Source organism: Panthera uncia, chromosome X, assembly GCF_023721935.1.
Source record: "Panthera uncia isolate 11264 chromosome X, Puncia_PCG_1.0, whole genome shotgun sequence".
Classification (NCBI taxonomy): Eukaryota; Metazoa; Chordata; class Mammalia; order Carnivora; family Felidae; genus Panthera; species Panthera uncia.
This window is the reverse complement of record NC_064817.1, coordinates 85,555,995-85,577,363: the sequence shown is the minus strand read 5'-3', so window position 1 is coordinate 85,577,363 and position 21,369 is coordinate 85,555,995. Positions and strand designations below refer to the sequence as shown.

Genomic DNA, 21,369 nt, shown 5'->3' with positions numbered 1-21,369 from the left:
TCATATAAATAGAATCAGACAATATGTGTCTTAGCATAATGTTTTCAAAGTTCATCCGTGCTGTAGCATGTATCCATACTCCAATTCCTTTAATTGCAGAGTAATGTTCTGTTGTATGGATCTACCACATTTTATTTTTCCATTCATCCATTAATGGGTATTTAGGTGGTTTCCAATTTTTGGATATTATAAATAATGTTTCTATAAACATTTGTGTACAACTTTTTGTGTGGATATATGTCCTCAGTTCTCTTGGATAGAGAGTCTTGGAGTGGAATTTCTGGGTCATATGGTAACTTATATGTTAAAAAAATAAAATTCAGCAGAGGAAATTTTGAAGATCTTATTGGTTTTATTCAACAATTCATGAATTGGGCAGCATCCCATCTAGCAGATAGAAAGGAGCTTTGAGGAGCCGTGCAAAATGAAAGACTTTCATAGGCAGAAAGGGAAAGGAACCAGGGAGTTCTACTAGGCAAAAAAGCAGGTTCGTTATTCCAAGGTTACTTGCTAGTAGTAACTCATCAGGCGATTCCTGGTGCTGATTCCCCGGCTAGAGTTGATCAGGCGATTCCTGGTGACTAGCTTGAGACTCCAGTTCCGGGAGAGCCAAAAGCATAGTTAAGTAAGTCTTGGTTTGATGATGTGGGGCTTAGGGTAAGCAACTCATTTGGGGGCCTGTTGTCTTGTTTTAAACCTGTTTAATGTTTTAGAGAACTGCCAGACTGTTTTCTACAGTGGCTGCACCATTTTACACCACCAGCAATGTATCAGGGTTTTAATTTCTCCACTTCCTCACCAGTACTTGCCATTGCTTATCTTTTTTATTACAGCCATCCTGGTTGGTGTGAAGTGATAGCTCACTGTGCTTTCAATTTGTATCTCCCTGATGCCTGATGATCTAGAGCATCTTCTCCTGAGCTTATTGGCCATTTGTTTATTTTCTTTGGAGCAATGTCTATTCAGATCCTTTGTTTATTTAAAAAATTAACTGGTATTTTTATTATTGTGCTTTAGTTATTCTTTATATATTCTAGATACAAGTCCCTGATCAGACATGTGATTTGCAAATATTTTGTCTCATTCTGTGGTTTGTCTTTTCACTACCATAGAGCGGTGGAGAGGGTGCGTAGGTCCAGTTACAACACTACAAACCCTGATGTCCTTCTTGAATACATGCTCCTCACACTTTTGCAAGTGTTTGCTTAATTTCCAGAGTTCTGAAAAACTTAATTTTGTCAATGTTTGTCAGTGTTTTCATTGCTTTTATGGAGGAGTGAATTTACAGAGGTCCTCAACTCTGCCATTCCAGAGCTCTGTCTAGATACCACTCTGGTATACCTTTTGGAAGACACTGTTATGGTATACCTTTTATTATTTATATATTTACTGGATTTTAAGGGGCTAACTTTATGTGCTTCTCATATATTAAACATTTACTCATACCACTGGCACTGAGTAAAAAAAACTTACGCAAAGTAAGTGGTCAAAAAAGAATGACCAAATGAAAATTTCTCCTCCTTTTAGCTTGCTTTTATCCCCATTCTGAATCACTTCTGAAGGAAGTGAAGGTGTGAACTAATTTCTTATGAAGGGAACTTTTTCTTCCTTTCAGGAAAGAAGTGAGAAAATAATCCATTTTCACCTCATTACTTTTCAATTGCCTCCTCTATGGGGTATTCACAAGTCTTATATTCAGGGGAGAACAATTCTTTCAACTCTGCTGGAAACTTCTTTTTCTTTAAGTAATTATTTCCAGAAGCAAAACGTACAATAAGGCTTTTGTATTGGTTGAACTCTCAGGTTTGGGGAAGTTCCACTAAGACCCTGGCTCAACCACTCGGCAAATTTCTTAGACAAATGTGAGTTATCATTGTCAGAACATCATAATGTAAGGTTCAGACAGGGGCATACATTTAATTAGCAAGATGAGAAACTAAAATCTGAAAATCTCCTTGTCTTACTTGGCTCTGTCTGAGAAGTCACCTTCATACTAAACATCTGTTTCTTCCTTAACTTCTCCCTCCCATCTAGTTCCAACCTTCTTCCTGCTCCCACTATAATAAGCAAAATAAGCAAACCAAAATAAGCAAACCAAAAAGTGCCCCCTCCAAAAAAAAAAAAAAAAAAAAAGAAGGAAAATGTTGGGGGCTTTCTGTAGTCATTTAGTTTTTCTCTATTCTTTTTACCTTTATGTATATGTTTTCCTGATATTAACATAGATCTCCACAATTTTTTGCTAGTATTTGCTTTGTGAAACTTTTACTCCATCATTTTACTTCCTTTTTTTAATGTTTATTTGTTTTTGAGAGAGAGAGAGAGAGACAGAGAGACAGAGACAGAGAGACAGAGCATGAGTGGAGGAGGGGCAGAGAAAGAGAGGGAGACACAGAATCTGAAGTAGGCTCCAGGCTCTGAGCTGTCAGCACAGAGCTGGATGCCGGGCTCGAACCCACAAACCGTGAGATGATGACCTGAGCCGAAGTCGGGTGCTTAACCGACTGAGCCACCCAGATGCCCTTCCATCATTTTACTTTCAATGTTTCGAGTTCTTATGTTGAGCTGTGTCTTTTGTAAATTGTATGTAGTGGATTTTTTTTTTTTTTGCCTGGTGTCTGTTCTTTTAATATTTGTATTTGTATTTTATTTTAAAAATGTCTATTTAGAGAGAATGAGAGAGAGTTCAGGGGAGAGGGAGGGAGAGAGAGAATCCCAAGCAAGCTTCGTGCTGTCAGAGCAGAGCCCAATGCAGGGCTTGATCTCATGAACTGTGAGATCGTGACCTGAGCTGAAGTCAAGAGTCAGACGCTTCACCAACTGAGCCACCCAGGTGCCCCTGATATCTATTTTTTTTAATGGTATATAATTTACCTAATGTCCAAAAAGTTTAAGTGTACTGCTTGATGGATTTCAAAACGTATACACCCATATAACCACTAACTGCATCGCAACAGAGACTATTTCCTGTGCCAGAGGGCTCCTTCCTATTCTCTCCCGGTCAGTACTCCCAAAAGGTAGCCACTATAATGACTTTTAAGATCATGGATAGTTTGTGTCAGTTATATAACTTCATATAAATGGATTCATAGAGTATGTACTCGTTAACATCTGCCTTCATTCACTCAAAAATAGTGTGAGAGTCACCCATATTGTTGCACTGTAGCACTGGCTTTACGCATTTTTTTTTATTTTTTAAGTTTATTTATTTATTTTGAGAGAGACGGAGATAGCACAAGTGGGGAAGGGGCAGAGAGAGAAGAGAGAGAGAGGGAATCCCAAGTAGGTTCCATACTGTCAGCACAGAGCCCTATGTGGGGCTCGAACCCATGAAGCTGAGAGATCATGACCTGAGCCAAAACCAAGAATCAGACGCTTAACTTACTGAGCCACCCAGGCGCCCTGGCTTAAGCATTTTAAGCGTTTTTTATTTATAATAGCTGCAAACTGGAAACAATGCACATGTCAATCAATGGGATAATGGACAAATAAATTGATCTCAGGGGAAAATAATTCACTATTTCCCCATTAAGTATGATCCTAGCTTTAAAAAAAATCCCTTATTAGATTAGAGGAGTTCTTTTCGATTCCTAGTTTGATGTGTATTTTTTTTTAAATCATGAACAGGTGTCAAATTTTATGAAATGTCCTTTATGCATCTATTGGCAGCTTTCTCCTTTATTCAGCCAATATGATAAATTACATTGGATGACTTTCAAATATTTAATGAAGATTCCATTACTGGGCTAAACCTCACTTAGTCATAATTCATTTTATACACATTGCTGGATTCATTTCTTAGTGTTTCGTTTAAGATTTTTGCATCTATGTTCAGGACAGACATTGGCCTGCAATTTTACTTTCTTGGTATATCCTTGTTAGGTTTTGGTATTAGGGTTCTGCTGGCCTCTTTGAATATAACTGCACTGCTTTCTCTTTTACTATTTGCATTGTATATAGTAATATACAGTATATACATATAATATATACAATATAGTAATACCCTTTTTACTTTCAACTTTTCTGTATCCTTTTATTTAATGAGTTAAACAAAATTTTAAGTTTATTTTTATTTACTTTTTTTTTGAGAGAGAGCACGAGCTGGGAGGGGTAGAGAGAAAGGGAGAGAGAATCCCAAGCAGGCTCCACACTGCCATTGCAGAGCCCGATGCAAGGCTAGAACTCACAAACCTTCAGATAATGACCAGAGCCACAATCTAGAGTCAGATATTTAGTCGACTGAGCCACTCAGGAGCCCGTAATCTGAGATTTTTTAAAGTGTATTTATTTGTTTGACAGAGAAAGAGAGAACAGCAGGGGAGGGGCAGAGACTGAGGGGACTGAGGATCCCGAGCACGCTCTGTGCCAACAGCAGAGAGCCTGATATGGGGCTGGAACCCACAAACTGTGAGATCATGACCTGAGCCAAAGTCGGATGCTTAACCAACTGAGCCACCCAGGTGCCCATAATTTGAGTTTTAAGCAGTATGTAGTTGCATTTTGTTTTCTATAAAAGTAAAATGGCAGGGGGTGCCTGGGTGGCTCAGTCAGTTAAGCGTCAGACTCTTGATGTGGGCTCAGGTCATGATCTCATGGTTTGTGAGATCGAGCCCTATATTGGGCTCTACACTGACAGCATGGAACCTGCATGGGTTTCTCTCTCTCCATATCTCTCTGCCCCACCCCCTCAAAATAAATAAACATTAAAAAAAAAAAAAAAAAGAAAGGAAGGGTTCCTGGGTGGCACAGTTGGTTAAGCATCTGACTCTTGATTTCAGTTTGGGTCATGATCCCACCGTCATGGGATTGAGCCCCAAGTCAGGCTCCACATTGAGCATGGAGCCTGCTTGAGATTCTCTTTCTCTTGCTCTCTCCCTCTGCCCCTCTCCCCCAGTCATGTTCTCTCTCTTTCTCTAAAATAAAAAAAGAAAAACTCGTCTGATAATCTTTGTATTTTATTTATTTATTTATTTATTTATTTATTTATTTATTTTAATGTTTCTTTATTTTTGAGAGACACAGAGAGAATGTGAGTGGCAGAGGGGGTCAGAGAGAGATGGGGAGAGAGAATCCCAAGCAGGCTCCTCACTGTCAGCAGAGATCCGGACACGGGGCTCAATTCTACAAACTCTGGGATCATGACCTGAGCTGAAATTGAGTCAGATGCTTAACTCATTGAGCCACCCAGTCACCCTTATTTTATTTAGTTATTTTTTAAGTTTATTTATTTAGAGATAGAGGGAGAGTGCATACAAGTGAGAGCAAGAGGGGGCGGAGCAGAGAGAGAGGGAGAGAGAGAATCCCAAGTAGGCACTGTGCTGATAGCACAGACTGAGTCACCCAGGGACCCCTAGTCTCTGTATTTTAGTTGAAGTGCTTAGTCCATTTACATTTTAAGTAACTCTTGAATACAGTTGGGTTTCTAGCTACCATCTTGCTACTTGTTCATTTGCCATATCCTTTATTTTTCCATTCTTGCCTTCTTTTTATTATTCAAGTATTTTTATTACCCCATTTTATCATGTATAACTTCTTAGTTATTCATTCTTTTAAAATTCCTTTTGTGGTTATCTCACAGATTATTATATGTGTCTTTGACTTATTCCAGTTCATCTTAAATTCATACTTTCACCATTTCCCGAACATGTAAGAACCATATAACAATTTCACTCCATTTGCTGATCTCTCAACTTTTGTGTTATTATTATATATTGTATTTCTATGTGTGTTTACATTTGTATGGGAGTTGGTTTTTATGTTATGTATATTATATTACAATAAAAGAACCCTACAGGATATTATTATCATTGTTGTAAATAGTGCTCTTTGTTCCTTCCTGCAGTTTCCTGCTTCCATCTGGATCATTTTCTTCAGCCTAAAGTTGTCCCCCTTCATGTTTCTTGTAGTGCACATCTGCTGGCAAAACCAAACCAAAACAAACAAAAACCCATTTATTTGAAAATATCTCTTTTTGCAAGGCACCTGGGTGGCTCAGCTGGTTGAGCGTCTGACTTTTGATTTCAGCTCAGGTCATGCATGATCCCAGGGTCTTGGGATTGGGCCCCATGTCGGGCTCCCTGCTCAGCATGGAGCCTGCTTAAGATTCTCTCTCTCCCTCTGGACCTCTCCTCCACATGTGCTCTCTCTCTCTCTCTAAAATTATAAAAAAGAAAATATCTTTTTCAATTGAGTTGAAATTCACATACACAAAATTAACCATTTTAAAAGTGAACAGTATGGTGACTCTGGTTAACAATACTGTATTATATACTTGAAAGTTGCTATGAGAGTAGACCTTTGTTCTTTCTTTTTTCTTTGTCAGTCTAGCTAAAGATTTGCCAATTTTATCACTCTTTTCAAGGAGACAACTTTTTAGTTTATTAATTCCCCTTATTGGGGTGCCTGGGTGGCTCAGTAAGTTAAGCCTCTGACTTCGGCTCAGGTCATGATCTTGCAGTTCTTGAGTTTGAGCCCCATGTCGGGCTCTGTGCTGACAGCTCAGAGCCTGGAGGTTTCTTTGGATCTAATTTTTCTGTTCTCTTTCATTTATTTTTACTCTAATTTTTACAATTTCCTTTATTCTGCTGGCTGTGGGTTTAGTTTGTTCTTCTTTTTCTAATTCCTTATGGTGTAAAGTTATAATATTAACCAGATATTTCTTCGTCGTTAATGTACACATTTAATGCTATAAATTTTCTTCTTAGCACTGCTTTTGCTGCATCCCATGAGTTTTGATATGTTTTGTTTTTATTTTCCTTTGTCTCAAGATATTTTCTAACTCCACTTGTGATTTCTTCTTTGATCCATTGGTTGTTCAAGAGTGTGTTGTTGAATCTCCACATACGTGTGTATTTTTCAGTTTTCCTCCTGGTAGTGATTTCTAGTTTTACTGTGTTATGGTTGATGTAGTAAAATATATCTTTTTATTTTTTGTATCCATTAACATAGTTTTATAATTATAGTTATTTTTTATAGTTTTATCTTTTAAATTCCACACCTGAGTTCAAGGTTATTTTTGCACTATGATTGCAGTATTACAAGATTCTGTATTTGTCCACATATTTATCTTTACCAGAGGGCTATATATTGTTGGATGCTTTTGTGTTCTGAGAAGTCAGCTCTCCAGGGGTTGAAGAAACCTTGATTTGTAGTATTTTCTGATTTACATGGCATACATACACCCACCATAGGTAATGTGAAGTTACCAATGTGACATAGTGGAATGCGAAATTGGGAAGATATGTGCACAATCACACATCTGGTGAGAATTGGCTCCAAAATATCGCTTGTTTCTTGGAGTCTCCCTCTGCACATGTGTAGCTTAGGAGTCTCCCAACAATTTGAGGGGAATTCGTATGCATATTTTGGAACTCATTTCTCTGTGATTCCTTTCTTTCTGTGATTTTTGCTCCCCAACTTTCAGAGACTTGGGTAGCCCTGAACTCTACATCTGTCTCTTTATCCCAGAACTGCTGACACTTTCTTGTTGGTTGCTTATTAGTATCTCCAAACACTTTTTAAAGTATATATTTTGTGTAATTTTTATAACTTTTTCCAGGGAGAGAATTAGTCTGCTAAATGCTACTCCTTTACACCTGGAATTGGAAGTCTTTTCTCACATCCAGTCGTTGGCTTTCACTGAAGAGGTTAGTCTATTATGTTTACTGTGGTTACTAGTATATTTGGATTTACTTCTACATTATAACATCTAATTTTGATCTTTCTCATTATCCTACTTCTCTTGTTTCTCTTCCTCTACCTCACTTTTTGCTTCCATTTGTATTGATATTTAAAAATATGTGTCTGTTTGTCTCACTTTTCCTTTTTCTCTTTAGAAGTTAAATGCCATGTTTCTATTCTTTTAATGCTTATCCTAGAAATATTAGCATGCTTATTTAATAAAGTTTAAAGTAAATCAATGTATTTGCCATCCTCCCAAGGAGCATAGAACACTATAACTCTGATCACTCTGTTCTGATCTGTATATATTTATTATCTATCATTTTTTATAACCACAAATCAGACATTATTATTGTTTTATGGAGTCCATGTTTATTTTGGCTTACTCACATATTTACCCTTTTTAAATGTTTATTTATTTTTGAGAGAGAGAGACAGAGTGAGACAAAGCATTAGCAGGGGGCGGGCAGAGAGAGAGGGAGACATAGAATCCGAAGCAGGCTCCAGGCTCTGAGCTGTCAGCACAGAGCCAGACACAGCGCTCGAACTCATAAAATGTGAGATCATGACCTGAGCCGAAGCCAGACACTTAACCAACTGAGCCACCCAGGCACCCCTTTACCACTTGCCAAATGTATTAGATCAAAGAGGAGGAAACCTAAGATTGGTTGAGGGAAATATATCGATGGAAGTGCACTCTCCCAGGATTCAAAATTGAATGGGACTCAAGTACTGGGGACTGGCACTAGTAGTCTACTAATCAAGCCTTGGTCTCAATGTCTCAATGATGGCCTAATTATTAAGGTAGAAACATTTGAACTCCCTTGATGCACTATAGAGGAAGGAGTCCACGTTGGTGTGCAGCTGGATTCCCTGATCACATTGGGAATAATGGATTTCCAGCGTGATAGATCCCTAATGGTAACAACCACCAGAAACAGATCATTACAGAGAACCACAGGGATGGAATGGCAACTGGAGTGTTTTGGAATGGAGGGAAATGTGGTGGTGGCTAATTGATAATAGGATCCCTCAAAATGAAATATATGGACAGCTTACTATAGTGCTTCTTGTTCTATATAGGTGTACAAATTTTAGATCTGTTGGAAAAAAATGTAACACGAGTCACCAAAGTGGGGAATCACAACCTCTTACTCAGTTTTTACACTTGTTAATAGACCTAGGGCTTCTCAACCCAGGAGGCTGTTGGACCCATTTGAAAAGGTACCCCACAACATGACCACAGTTATATACTGTCAGTGTTTACCTAAGCCTTCCCCAGGGGGGAAGTGACTGTGCAGTGGGAGAGGGAAAATGCCCGACATTTTGATTGTCTATTAAATACTGGCTTTGCTACAGTGGGACAAGAGATCCATTCTGTATGTTTTTTTTTTTCTCTCCCATAGCCACAGAATGTAGAGTATGACTAGATTTACCTAGTAGCTGATAGAATCCACACATTAGTTCACTGACCTGAGGGATGAGCGCTCTTATGCTAGGAAGTAGCCAAGTAAAAGCCCCTGGAAGTTTCCTCCATTCCACATACAGGCTAAACCAAAAGCAATACTGCATCCCTGAAGGATTTGCAGAGATAAGGCTACAGAGAAGCAGCTGTGGTGATGTCTACCACATCACCATTTAACTTATCTGCTTGACCAGTACAAAAGTCAGATAGGTTCAGGGGAATGACAACAAATGATTACAAACTTAATCTACTGGTCATATCAACCACAGGTGTAGTTCTGCATGTAGTGTTTTTGCGAAGGCAAATGAACACAACTCCGGGCCCTTTGTATCCAGCCATTGACCCGGAAAATGCTTCTTCCTCCCATCCTCTCAGTGATTAAAATCAGAAGTAGGTATGATTATGCATTTTTACTGCCTTAACCCCAGAGTGAATCTAATTTTCCTGTTCTTGGTCACAATATAGTTTTTTTTTTTTTTTTTTGGTGGGGGGAGGTTGATCATCTTTATATCTCACAGAAGATCACGTGGTTCCATTAAATTGCCAATATTATACCTATTAGTTGTGATGATCGCTAAGTAGAAAGAAACATAGATACCTAGGGAAGACATATCCATAGATAGGGTGGGAGATGGCTCAGGATCCTGCCAAATAGGTAATGTTTCTAGGGATCCAATCTGGTGCATCTTGAGGGATCCTTCTAAAAGAAGAGAAAAGTTGCTGTACTTCCCAATGTCCACCTTAAAGGAAGAAGCTCAATACTTGGTGGGCCCGTTTGGATTTTGAAGGCAATATAGACCAACTATATTTGAGTATGATATTCTTGCCTATTTGGAGGTAGGTCCCAGAACAGAAAAGGGTCCAGAGTGTGGGGTAAGCTGTCCACCACTTGGCCTTATGACAAATAGAGGGTTATAAGGAAGGGCTGTGGAAAACGTAATTTCTGAATGAAGCCTCTGGCGAGTACCAATGAGAAAATCACATTGCAGGGGCACCTGGGTGGCTTGGTCATTTAAATGTCTGACTTTGGCTCAGGTCATGATTTCGCAGTTTGTGGGTTTGAGCCCCTTATCAGACTCTCTGCTGTCAGTGCAGAGTCTGCTTTGGATCCTCTGTCTCCCTCTCTCTCTGCTCCTCCCCCACATGTGCTCTCTTTCTCCCCCAAAATAAATAAACATTAGAAAAAAAGAAAACCACATCACATAAAAAGCAGAGAGTAGAATGGTGGGTGCCAGGTGCTGGTGCTGGGGGGTGGGGAGGGAGAAGTGGGTGGTGTTGGTCAAAAAGCACAAAGTTTTAGTAATGCAAGATGAATAAGTTCTTTTTTTATTTAAAAAATTTGTAATATTTATTTATTTTTGAGAGGGAGACAGAGTGCAAGCAGGAGAGGGGCAGAGAGAGAGGGAGACACAGAATCTGAAGCAGACTCCAGGTTCTGAGCTGTTATCACCGAGCCCAATGTGGGGCTCGAAGCCATGAACCGCAAGATGAGTAAGTTCTTAAGATTTAATATGCAGCAGTGACTATAATTAACAATACTGTATTATCTATTGCTAACAAAGTAGATCTTAAGTGGCCTCACCACACACACACACACACACACACACACACACAGAATTGTAACTATGAGGAGGTAATAGATATATGAATTAGCTTGATTGTGGTGATCATTTCACAATGCATACATATAAAAAATCACATTGCATGCCTTAAATATATATAATGTTTATATGTCAATCAATAAAACTTTTTTTGAAAAAAAAAATACAATTACATCACAGACCATAAGGGTTTGGAGTAAGGCCATGATCTCCCTGACTGACAAAAATTCCCCATTTGAAAGGGAGCTCCTGGCTCATTACTAAGCCCTGGAGGGACTGAAGTCCTGATGATGCAGCACACGGAGATCATGTGACTTGAACTTTCCCATCATGAACTGGGTATTTTAACTGACTCATTGGATCATATTTAACTGATTCACTGGATCATAAAATGAATATAGGCATCAGTATTCCACCATAAAATTGATGCGCTATATACAGGACTGAACACAATCAGGTCTGAAAGGCAACTGCTTGAGCAGGTGATCCAATAATCCTATGGTACTTGCTCTCACTCCTTCACCATCTCCCTTCAAGCCCTTCCTATGGCCTCATGGGGAGCTCCCTATGAACAGGTAAAGGTCAAAGAGGAAGTACAAGCTTGATTTATGCATGGATCGGCACAGTAGGACATCACCAGATAGAAGTGGATATCACTGCACTATAAGCCCACTCTGAGTGGCCTTGAAATACAGTGAAGCACCAAGTTATCCCCTTGGTGTGGAAGGAGAAATGGCCGGAGGTATGTACTTGCTGGTCAGGGATGTGGAAAGACCATAACTGGACAACTGACGACACAAGATCTAGGGACAAGAAATGTAGATGGACCTCTCAGAATGGGCATGGAGTGTGAAGATGGTTATGCCCTACATAAATGCCTGCCAGAGGGCATTTGTCCAGAGGAGGTTCTCAGTGATCAGGTGAGAAAGAAGACTGAGCTTGTGGATATCAACTGGATTCTCTCCTCAGACACCCCAGTGCTTGCTTGATTGACTCATGACTAGAAAGGACATGCAAGCAGGGTTAGAGGTTCAGCCTGAGCCTGGCATTGTAAAGCTTAGTAACGTTGATTCTGGCTACGGCTCCTGCTGGATGTCCAACCTGCCAATAGCATAGGCCAGTGCTGAACCTCTGATATGGCACCATCCCCTGGGAGGACCAGTCGGTTTCCTGGTGGCTGGTTGATTACATTAGATTTCTCCCACCATCCCTGTGCCCACAGGGATAGACACATACCCTGATATAGAGTTATCCATCCTGTTCACAAAGTTTCTTCCCAACTGCCATAATGTGCTTAATGTGTCAACTTGACTGTGCCCAGACATTTGGTCAAACATTATTCTGGATATTTCTGTTGAAAGTGTTTTCTGAATGAGATTAACATTTAAATTGGTGGACTTTGAATAAAGCAGATTGCCCAATGTAGCATGGATGGGCCTCATCTAATCAGTGGAAGGCTGAAGTAGAAAAAGACTGACCTGCCCCAAGCAAGAAAGGATTTTCCCAACATACTGCCTTTGGACTTGGATCCCCCAGATCCACTCCTCTATTTTGTTTCACCCTGCTTTCATCCCTGGGAGCCTGGCCTTTATGGATTACATCAATAAGCTTCCTTGTCCTTTAGTTTCTAGTCAGGTTTGCCCATTGCAGGATATCATAAAGAGGTAAGAGAGTAAAATTAGGCTATTTATTACCCCCAGCTCTGCCCTTGTAGGGTCACCTAGAGCTGGTTGTGTCCACCGACCAAAAGTCACAATTGTTTTCAGAGTTCATTCTACATGAATCTTTGATTTCTGAAAATCACTTTATTCCCTCATTCCTTCTAGCTTAGAGGATTTTTAACAGCTCATTGCCTAGCGTTATCCCGTGTGGTTTTGCTACACCCTGCCCATACCCTTGTAGACCATTCTGTTTTAAACCCTCCTTGAATTTTCCTATTTCAAATATGTCATCCGTCTCTTCTGGGGACTCCAATATGTTCCTTCTTGTTTCCTCTCTGTTTTATCCCTTTTCTCCTCTAATTCCCTTCTGTAAATACTGTAGGTATTTACTAGGATTTCAACTATGACCTCTAAGCAGATGACTCCTGAATCTATAGTTTGCTGGCATACAGGCCTAAATCTCAAAATCATATTTGACTCATAACCTTCTCCCACTCTCACCTCCACTGCCATCCACCCTGTCCTTTCTAGTTCCATGGCTACTATGCCATACGGCATGGTGATGAAGAGCATGGGCATTGGCCTCCGTCAGACATAGGCTTGAATTCCATTATCTGCTGCTCACTTGAATAAGTTCATCCCTCCATTCAATGAATATTTATTGAGCATCGGCTTCATGCCAGGTACTGTTCTAGGCCCCGAGGATTCAGCAATGAAAAACACGAAATCCCTGTCTTCATGAGGCTTACATTCCAATGGGGACACAGGTTCTAAATACATGAACAAAACAATAAATACTTTCAGATTGTGCCCAGAAGAAAACAAAATGGGGTAATGGGAAACAAGTGTCATGGGAGGAGGAAATCTTAGAATCATAGGGAAGTGTGGCTACAGTGGAAAAGAGAGTCCTGGACCACGCTCTGGGACATGATAAAATTTAGAAGTTGGGAAAAATAATAGCAAATGTATTTATGGCTTTTACTAAGTGCCGGATATTGTGCTAAGTGTATTGCATACAGTAATTCCCTCGATCCTTGCCATAACCCTAACAGGTATCACTTTGACCTTTATCATCATTTTACCAATGAGGAAATTGAGGCGCAGGGAGGTTAAGTAACTTACAAACGTCATCTAGATAGCAAGCGGTACAACTGGGATTTGTACTTAAGCAGCCTTGTTTTGGAGTCCATGTTCTTAGCTTCCATGAAGAAAACTGTCCTCCAAGAAGAGAGAGAGGAGGAAGGGTTAGTAAGAAACCGAGAAGTAATATAATGTCCATGACCTCAGTTTTTCCATCCATGAAGTGGAAATAAAAATAGTGTGCTTCACAGGGCTGTTGTGAAGATACAATTTTATACCGCTTGCAAAGTACATATCACAGTGTCTTTCAAGTAGTAGCCACGTGGTAGATGGAAGCTGCTATTATTACATCTTAGGCTAGTGTAACAATTTCCTAACTGGCCTACCTGACTCCTCCCTCTCCAGCTGCACCTCCAACCCAGACTGAACAACTGGCTCACATAGTCCAATTTACCGCTACGCAGTGGTGTCATTGTGATCTTACATACTGGTCACCTGCTCAAAATCCTTTGGTGGTTCCCAATTGCCTATGGCAGTGATAGGCCAACGTTTTATGTAAAAGACCAGATAGTAAATATTTTTAGGCTTTGTGGGCCATGTGTTCTCTATTGCTAGTACTCATTCCTGCCATTGTAGAGCAAACACATTCAGATGTGTTCCAATAAAACTTACCAAGTCAACCATGGAAAAGACTGGATTTGGCTCACAGGCCACATTTTGTCAACTCCTGGCCTACAGAATTAGGTTTGGCATTCAGGACTCTGTCTCTTACAGTCTTGCCTCCTACTGCTTCCAACTGTTGGTTCACAAACTGTACATGGAGGGAGAGGAGAGATCAAAGAAACAGGCAGGCCACTGCAGATTGATAAATGGCAAGTTTAATAAGCCAAGGAGCTTACTTACAAGGTTTGTCTTGGATGGCCACAAGACAAGTAGATTTCCATACCTGCTCACCAGAATTTTAAGTTTTTACAAAGGCCTTGACTGGGTTCAGTCATATATACCGTCTAGATGGTTTCAACACATTACTATCTCAAGGCTATGTCCTTGGGGCACCTTCTAGCCTGGGTGAGGCAAGTGGAACGCACATTCCAAGGACAGGGGAGGGGACGAGGAGCCTCCAAGTGCCTAGGTCCAACTTGTAAGCCAACCGGTGGTCATGTCCTCTTGATGACCTCCTCTAACATCAATCACCCATTCAAACACTCCAGCCAAACCATATGATGCTCTTCGTTTACACTCATTCTTTTATCTGAATTGCCCTCCTTTTCAAGCTCTATTACAACCCTATGTATGTGTATTGATTAGGGTCCTTTGTTTGTAAGCAACACAACTGATTTTGGCTGTAGTATAGACAGCAGGGGCTCATGAATATCAGTGTTCTTTTTTTCTGGATGCCCAACTAGATTACATTTTCCAGCCCACCTTGAAGTGAAGTGTGGCCATGTAACTGAGTTCTGGCCAATGGAATATGAACAAAAGTGATATGTGCCATTTTTCCATAAAAACCTCCCACATCTGATCTTGCCAGCCGAATGCAGAGGTTGCCTGTTGTAGTTAGTTCAAGCTGCTGTGACAAACTCCTATAAACAGAGTGACTTAAACAACAGAAATGTATTTCTCATGGTTCTGGAGCTTGGAAGTCCAAGATCAAAGTGTCAGCCAATTCACTTCCTGGTGAGGATTCTCTTCCTGGTCCGAAGATGGACACTTTATTTCTGTATTCTTGCATGGTGGAGAGACAAATCATCTCTCTTGTCTATTATTATAAGGGTACTGATCCCATTCATGAATGCTCCCCACTGATGACTTAATTACCTCCCAGAGACCCCACCTCCAAATACCATCACACTGGGGATTAGAGCTTCTACACATAAATTTTGAGGACACAGCAACATCCAATTCATAACTACTCCTAAGATCTAGAGGAGAGAAGAGCCAAAGAATGAAAGAAGACTGGGTCCCTGAGTAACTATGGAACATAGTCCTTCTGCTGACTCACTTTGGATAGGGCATGAATGAGAAATAAACATTTTTTGAGCCACTAATATTTCAGAGTTTGTTTATTTCTTACCCAAATTATTACACTGGCTAAAGGAATTTATTTGGAAGGCAGTGGGTTAGCTCACAGACGGAAAAACTAAACAACCAGGTCTCGCAAACAAGGCATCTTCTGAGATCTAGATAGAACTAATGGATCACTTTTCCAGGGCACCAGTGGCACTGTCAATCAGCTCTAATTGTTTTCCATCTTTGCATCGCTCAGCTCAAGATTCAAATTCCTAGGAGAATCTAATTGACTTGGCTTAGAACTTGTGCCCAACTTTTGACCAGAGGAATGCAGGGAATATCGACTGGCAGTCCCCAAATGCTGCATACAGTGAGGGTGGGGAGTCTTCCAAAAGGGATGACATAGCTGGCACTTGATATGTCCAGCAAAGGAGCAGTGAATCCTGGGCTTTATGTGGTCCATCTATTGAATTCTTAATTTCAGTTATTGTACTTTCAATTCTAGAATTTTCATTTGATTCTTTTTTATAGATTCTAGCATTCTGGTGAAAGTGATCATGTTGTCCCTTATTTTCTTGAATGTTTGTAGTCTATGTCATATAACTGCAATAACTGGGTCACTATGAGTCTGTTTCTTTTTTTGTTAATTTTTTAAATGTTTATTCATTATTCAGAGATAGAGAGCATTATTCAGAGCATGAGCAGAGGAGGGGCAGAGAGAGGGGGAGACACAGAATCTGAAGCAGGCTCCAGGCTCTGAGCTGTCAGCACAGAGCCCAATGTGGGGCTCGAACCCAGAAACCGTAAGATCACGACCTGAGCTGAAGTCGGACGCCCAACCGACTGAGCCACCCAGGCGTCCCACTATGAGTCTGTTTCTATTGTTTTGTTTTTTTTTCTTCTTGGACTTGTTTCTTGGTACATCAGTTATTTTTTTATTGACCACCAGACTTTGTGTCTGAAAAGGCATATAGGCTCTAGATGACCTTATATCCCTTCAGAGAGGATTCACCCTGTTTTCCCCAAGGCAGCAGAAGTGCAAGTTACCTTAATCCAATCAACCACTGCAGTGACTTGAGGCTGATTTATAGCATTTGCTAGACTCATCATATCCTCAGTTGACCTGATTGCTAGGATATAGCTCTCTAAGAGGTCCCAAATGAGAGCCAGGAGGTAGATGTTTCCTAAGGATTTTCCTCCTTGGGAAGTTCTGAACTCCAATTTTTGTCTCTTCAGCTCTGTGAAACTTCCAAACACTCCTCTCTACTTTTGACCACTCTCCTTGACTTCTAATTTGTTACTCTGTGCAACTTAATCAGCAATTTCCCGGAGGGGAAAACCTGTGCTGAGTGTCAGGTTCACTTTTCTGTGCTTCTCCACTCTCTAGATCTTGGACATTCAAATTCTAGCTGGCCTTGCAGACCTTAAACTCCATTTTTTGTCCCCTGGGTTCTGTGGTATTACCTAAAGCCCTGGTGGCTTCTCTGCCTCTTGAGAGACACTTTCTACTCAGTGTCTGGTCCAAGAAGTGGCAGGTATTCTAAGGGAAAAAAGCAACATGCAAGAAGTTGGTCTTACTTTGATGAGTTTCCCTTCTTTCTGGGATCTCACCTCTGAAGTCCTAGCTCTCTGATGCCTTCAGAAAAGAAAATTCTTTTTCATATTTTACCTGATTTTTCTAGTTGTTCTCAGAACAGCATTCGTTGGTTATAAGTTACTCCATCTTTAAAAAAATTTTTTTATGTTTATTTTATTTTTGAGATGAAAGAGACAGAGCGTGATCAGGGGAGGGGAAGAGAGAGAGGGAGACACAGAATCTGAAGCAGGCTCCAGGCTCCGAGCTGTCAGCACAGAGCCCAACTCAGGGCTCAAACCCACGAACTATGAGATCATGACTTGAGCCAAAGTCTGCACTCAACTGACTGAGCCACCCAGATGCCCCCTTTTTAAAAAATTTTTTTCATCTACTTTAAAAAATATCTTATTTTTAAAATTAATCTTTATACCCGCGGGGCTTGAACTTACAACCGCAAGATCCAGAGTCACATGCTCTACTGACTGAGCCAGCAGGTTGCCACCAAGTTACTCCATCTTGAAGCAGAAATCCCTTGAGTGCTACAATATATTTTTTAATTGGAGTATAGGTGACATACAATATTATATTAGTTTCAGGTGTACAGCATAGATGATTCTATATATTTTAAGTGTTCACCATGATAAGTGTAGTTACCGTCACCATACAAAGTTATTATAATATCATTGACTATATTCCCTATGTTGTACTTTTCATTCCTGTTATTTATTTTATAACTGGAAGTTAGTCCCCTTCACCTGTTTTGCTCATCTTCCCACCCTCCTCCACTCTGGCAACCACCAGTTTGATCCCTGTATTCATGAGTCTATTTCTGTTTTTGTTTGTTCATTTGTTTTCTTTTCTAGATTCCACATATCAGTGACATCATACGGTATTTGTTTTTTTCTGTCTGACTTATTTCACTTAGCATAATACCCTCTGGATCCAACCATGTTGTTGTGAATGGCAAGATTTCATTCTTTTTATGGTTTATATTCCATTGTATACATATAATACTTTAATAAGTATTGGGCCTCCAAGAATTTTCTTGTATATTTCTCTCATTTATGAGGTCCTTAACTGGATAGGAAACCAGATATTTGCAATACCTTAGATATATAATTTTTAGTTATGATGATGACAGTATGACACTGTGTGTATCAGAATTAAGTGCAGGAAACAGAAACCACTCTAAGAAATTTAAAAAGTGAGGGGCCCCTGGGGGGCTCAGTCAGTTTAGCATCTGCTTTGGGCTCAGGTCATGATCTCATGGTTTGTGAGTTCAAGCCCTGCATCTGGCTGTGTGCTGAAAGCTTGGAGCCTGGACCTGCTTCGGATTCTGTGTCTCCCTGTTTCTGCCCCTCCCCCTATTCACACTCTCTCTCAAAAGTAAACAAACATTGAAAAAATTAAAAAAAAAGAAATTTAAGAAGTGATTCACCTTACCTCTTTTTTTTTTCAAAATGGAATTATACAACTTGTTTCATTAAATATATCATGTATTATGGCATACTTTTAGGGCAATACATATGCAGCCTTATTCTTCAGTTTGATCTATAATATTCCATAGTGTGGATGTCTTGTAATAAATTTAACCATTCCCTTATTGATGGACACTCATGTTGTCTCCAGGGTTTTTGCCACTAAAATTAACACTACAGTAAATGTCATTATGCCTCTGTGACAGTGAGTCCTGGTACTTTTATTTCTGTGCAGTGGAAGTTTCTAAGTGAGATTGCTGGGTCACACACACACACACACACACGTCTTTAGCAGGCTCCACACTCAGGACAGAGCCTGACTCGGCACCCGATCCCACTACCCTGGGATCATGACCTGAGCTGAAATCAAGAGTTGGACGTTCAACTGATTGAGCCACCCAGGTGCCTCAATATTTTTATATTTATTTATTTATTTATTTATTTATTTATAATAATATTTTATTTTTAATTGACTACTTAATTCACACCGTTTCTTCTCTTGGTTGCTACTTTTGTAACAATTAGGTCCCCACCTCTCAAGAACATTGCACTGAACAGGCTGACACAGAGCCAGTGTGAACACAGGCCCCAAACCAGGGCTTGTGGAAGAACAACAACAGCAAAACCAGCCTTTCTCTTCATTTAGAAAGGGACTGTGAATCAGAGGGTCCAAAGTTCCAATTTCCAAGCATGGAAAACCTGGAGCTCAAAGTGAAAATGGAAACCAAAATGCATCAGAAATGAAATATAGTACTCCTCACATACTCAAGGTCAAGATGGTTCATGAGAAATAAGTGATCATGTGGCCTTGTATTGGGAATGGCCCCACTCCAGCATTTTTAAAGGAAGATGGTTTTGTTTCGTTTCCCACAGGGGTATAAAATCTACAAGGGCATATAATCAATCAGAATAAATCAGCTCACTCACAAGACACTCCCAGATAATGATTTTTAGTTGCTGAGCATAGTCAGTACATTATTTCAAAGAGGAAAAATTCAGGATAATCTGATAATTCAAAAGTGACAGCTACATTTGCTGATAGGTTTATGTGAGGCACACATACATTTTTTCCAGTGTATATGTCAAAGGACCAAGATCCCCGATCATCAAAATAAGTTATTTTGTACATTATAGTGCACAGAACAGAGGGAAAGACACTTTCTCGGAGAATGACCAAAAGGCATCTTACAAAAGGTTCATATTACTCTGAAGGAGAAGGACTGGAGCCCAGTGCCTTATGGTCTTCATTAGCTTGACCTCTCCTCTTCTTTGGTTGCAGTGGCTTCAGTAGGAGCTGTTTCTTCTAAACATTCTGCTGGCTTCTCCTCCTCCTCCTCCTCCTCCTCCTCCTCCTCCTTCTCGTCCTCATCCTCCTGGGGATACAGGTCCGGGTATTTCTGCATGCATTCCTGCATGGCCAGGAACTGGTCTACACAGTCTGACCCCTTGACATCCTCTGTGCTATGGTGGAAGCAGGAAAAGGCCGACTTGAATTGTTCCCCACAGGGGCCACTGGCCATTCCCCCAAGGCACCGGCAGTTCCAGTTAATGTCTCCATTTGGCAGGATCAATCCATGCTCCTCGTAGGGATCGTTGGGGTCATCAGCCACCAGCTCTGCATTGCTTGGAGTTTCATGGTCTTCTTTGGTCACAAATATGATTCGATCCTTCCCTTCCTGCCGGCAATAGGCCATGGCTGCAGCGTCGGCACTCAGACCTGGCGGCGAGAGCGGTAGCGGCGGCCCAGAGGGTGGCAGGCTCCCGCTGTGACCTCTCCCCCAGGCTGGGCGGGAGGCTCCCAGGCCTACACGGGCCCGCCCCTCCAGGTCTGCCCCGCCCCGCGCCTGCCTGCTCGCCCTCCCAGCCCCAAACCCTGTTCCCCCTCCTCCTCAATATTTTTAAACTGTAACAGACAGAATTAGATTATGTTCCAAAAAGTTTATAACAATTTATGGGAAGAGATTTAAAACAGAGAATTTAAGTCTTACCAAATTGCTGGAAGTTCTAAAAGAGCAGGGTATAGGCTAGATTTAAAAGAACAGGTCCAGTAAAATACAGAACTGAAAACCCGAGGGAGCTACTACCTTTGATGTCACCCCTAGAGCTCTGCCAAGAGTCAAGAACCTGCCATTGTCGCCTCTGTACCTGCTGCAGCCACCTCTAAATACTCAGGGAGATAGATGAACAGCATCTGTCGCCGTGATCCAGCAATTATAAGCCAGATCAAGAAACTGCTGTTGCTGCCTTTGCTATGGGTAACCCCTCTTTTTTTTTTTTTTTTTTTTTTTTTTTGATGCCCAGGAAGCTGGAAGAGAAACAATGCAGAAAAACCTCATGTATACAAACAGGACTGTTCTTTCGAGCTTGTGCGTTCACTTCCTTCCACCTGCCAGACATCACTTAAGTGCATCTACTTGCTGATCTTGAATTTACATGCAAAACCTGAGCTCCATGGGATTGAGAAGTGGGATGGAAGTGGAGTAAACCTATCCATAGTATTAGCACAGTCTGTGATTATTATGTAGTTTTACTGACTACCCGCTTCTGCATAAGGCTGGATAAGACACTAAGTTCGGGTATTCACTGCCTACCACTGGACTTTAGAAGTGAGGGAAAAGACAAAGAGGCAATTCACAAGACAGGAAATGCATATGACATACAAAATTAGGGGAGAAGAACTTGTAAACAACACATCGGTGATTCAAAATCAGTAGTAAAATCAGGTATCTCCTTTTTGGCTTATAAAATTAATTAATATAAGTTAGACACAACTTAAAACTAGTGACAGAGCAATAAAATGGACACTTTTATTTACTGTTGG

At 40.5% G+C, this 21,369-nt stretch overlaps 1 protein-coding gene across 1 annotated transcript; it reads right to left on the bottom strand.

The window, feature by feature from the left end:
• Window positions 1–18,973: 18,973 nt before the first annotated feature.
• LOC125932374 (mitochondrial intermembrane space import and assembly protein 40-like) lies at window positions 18,974–20,307 on the bottom strand. The gene has a single exon (XM_049644895.1). It carries the CDS (start codon window positions 20,240–20,242, stop codon window positions 19,796–19,798), a length of 447 nt encoding a protein of 148 aa, XP_049500852.1. The 5' UTR covers window positions 20,243–20,307; the 3' UTR covers window positions 18,974–19,795.
• Between the last annotated feature and the right edge of the window lie 1,062 nt (window positions 20,308–21,369).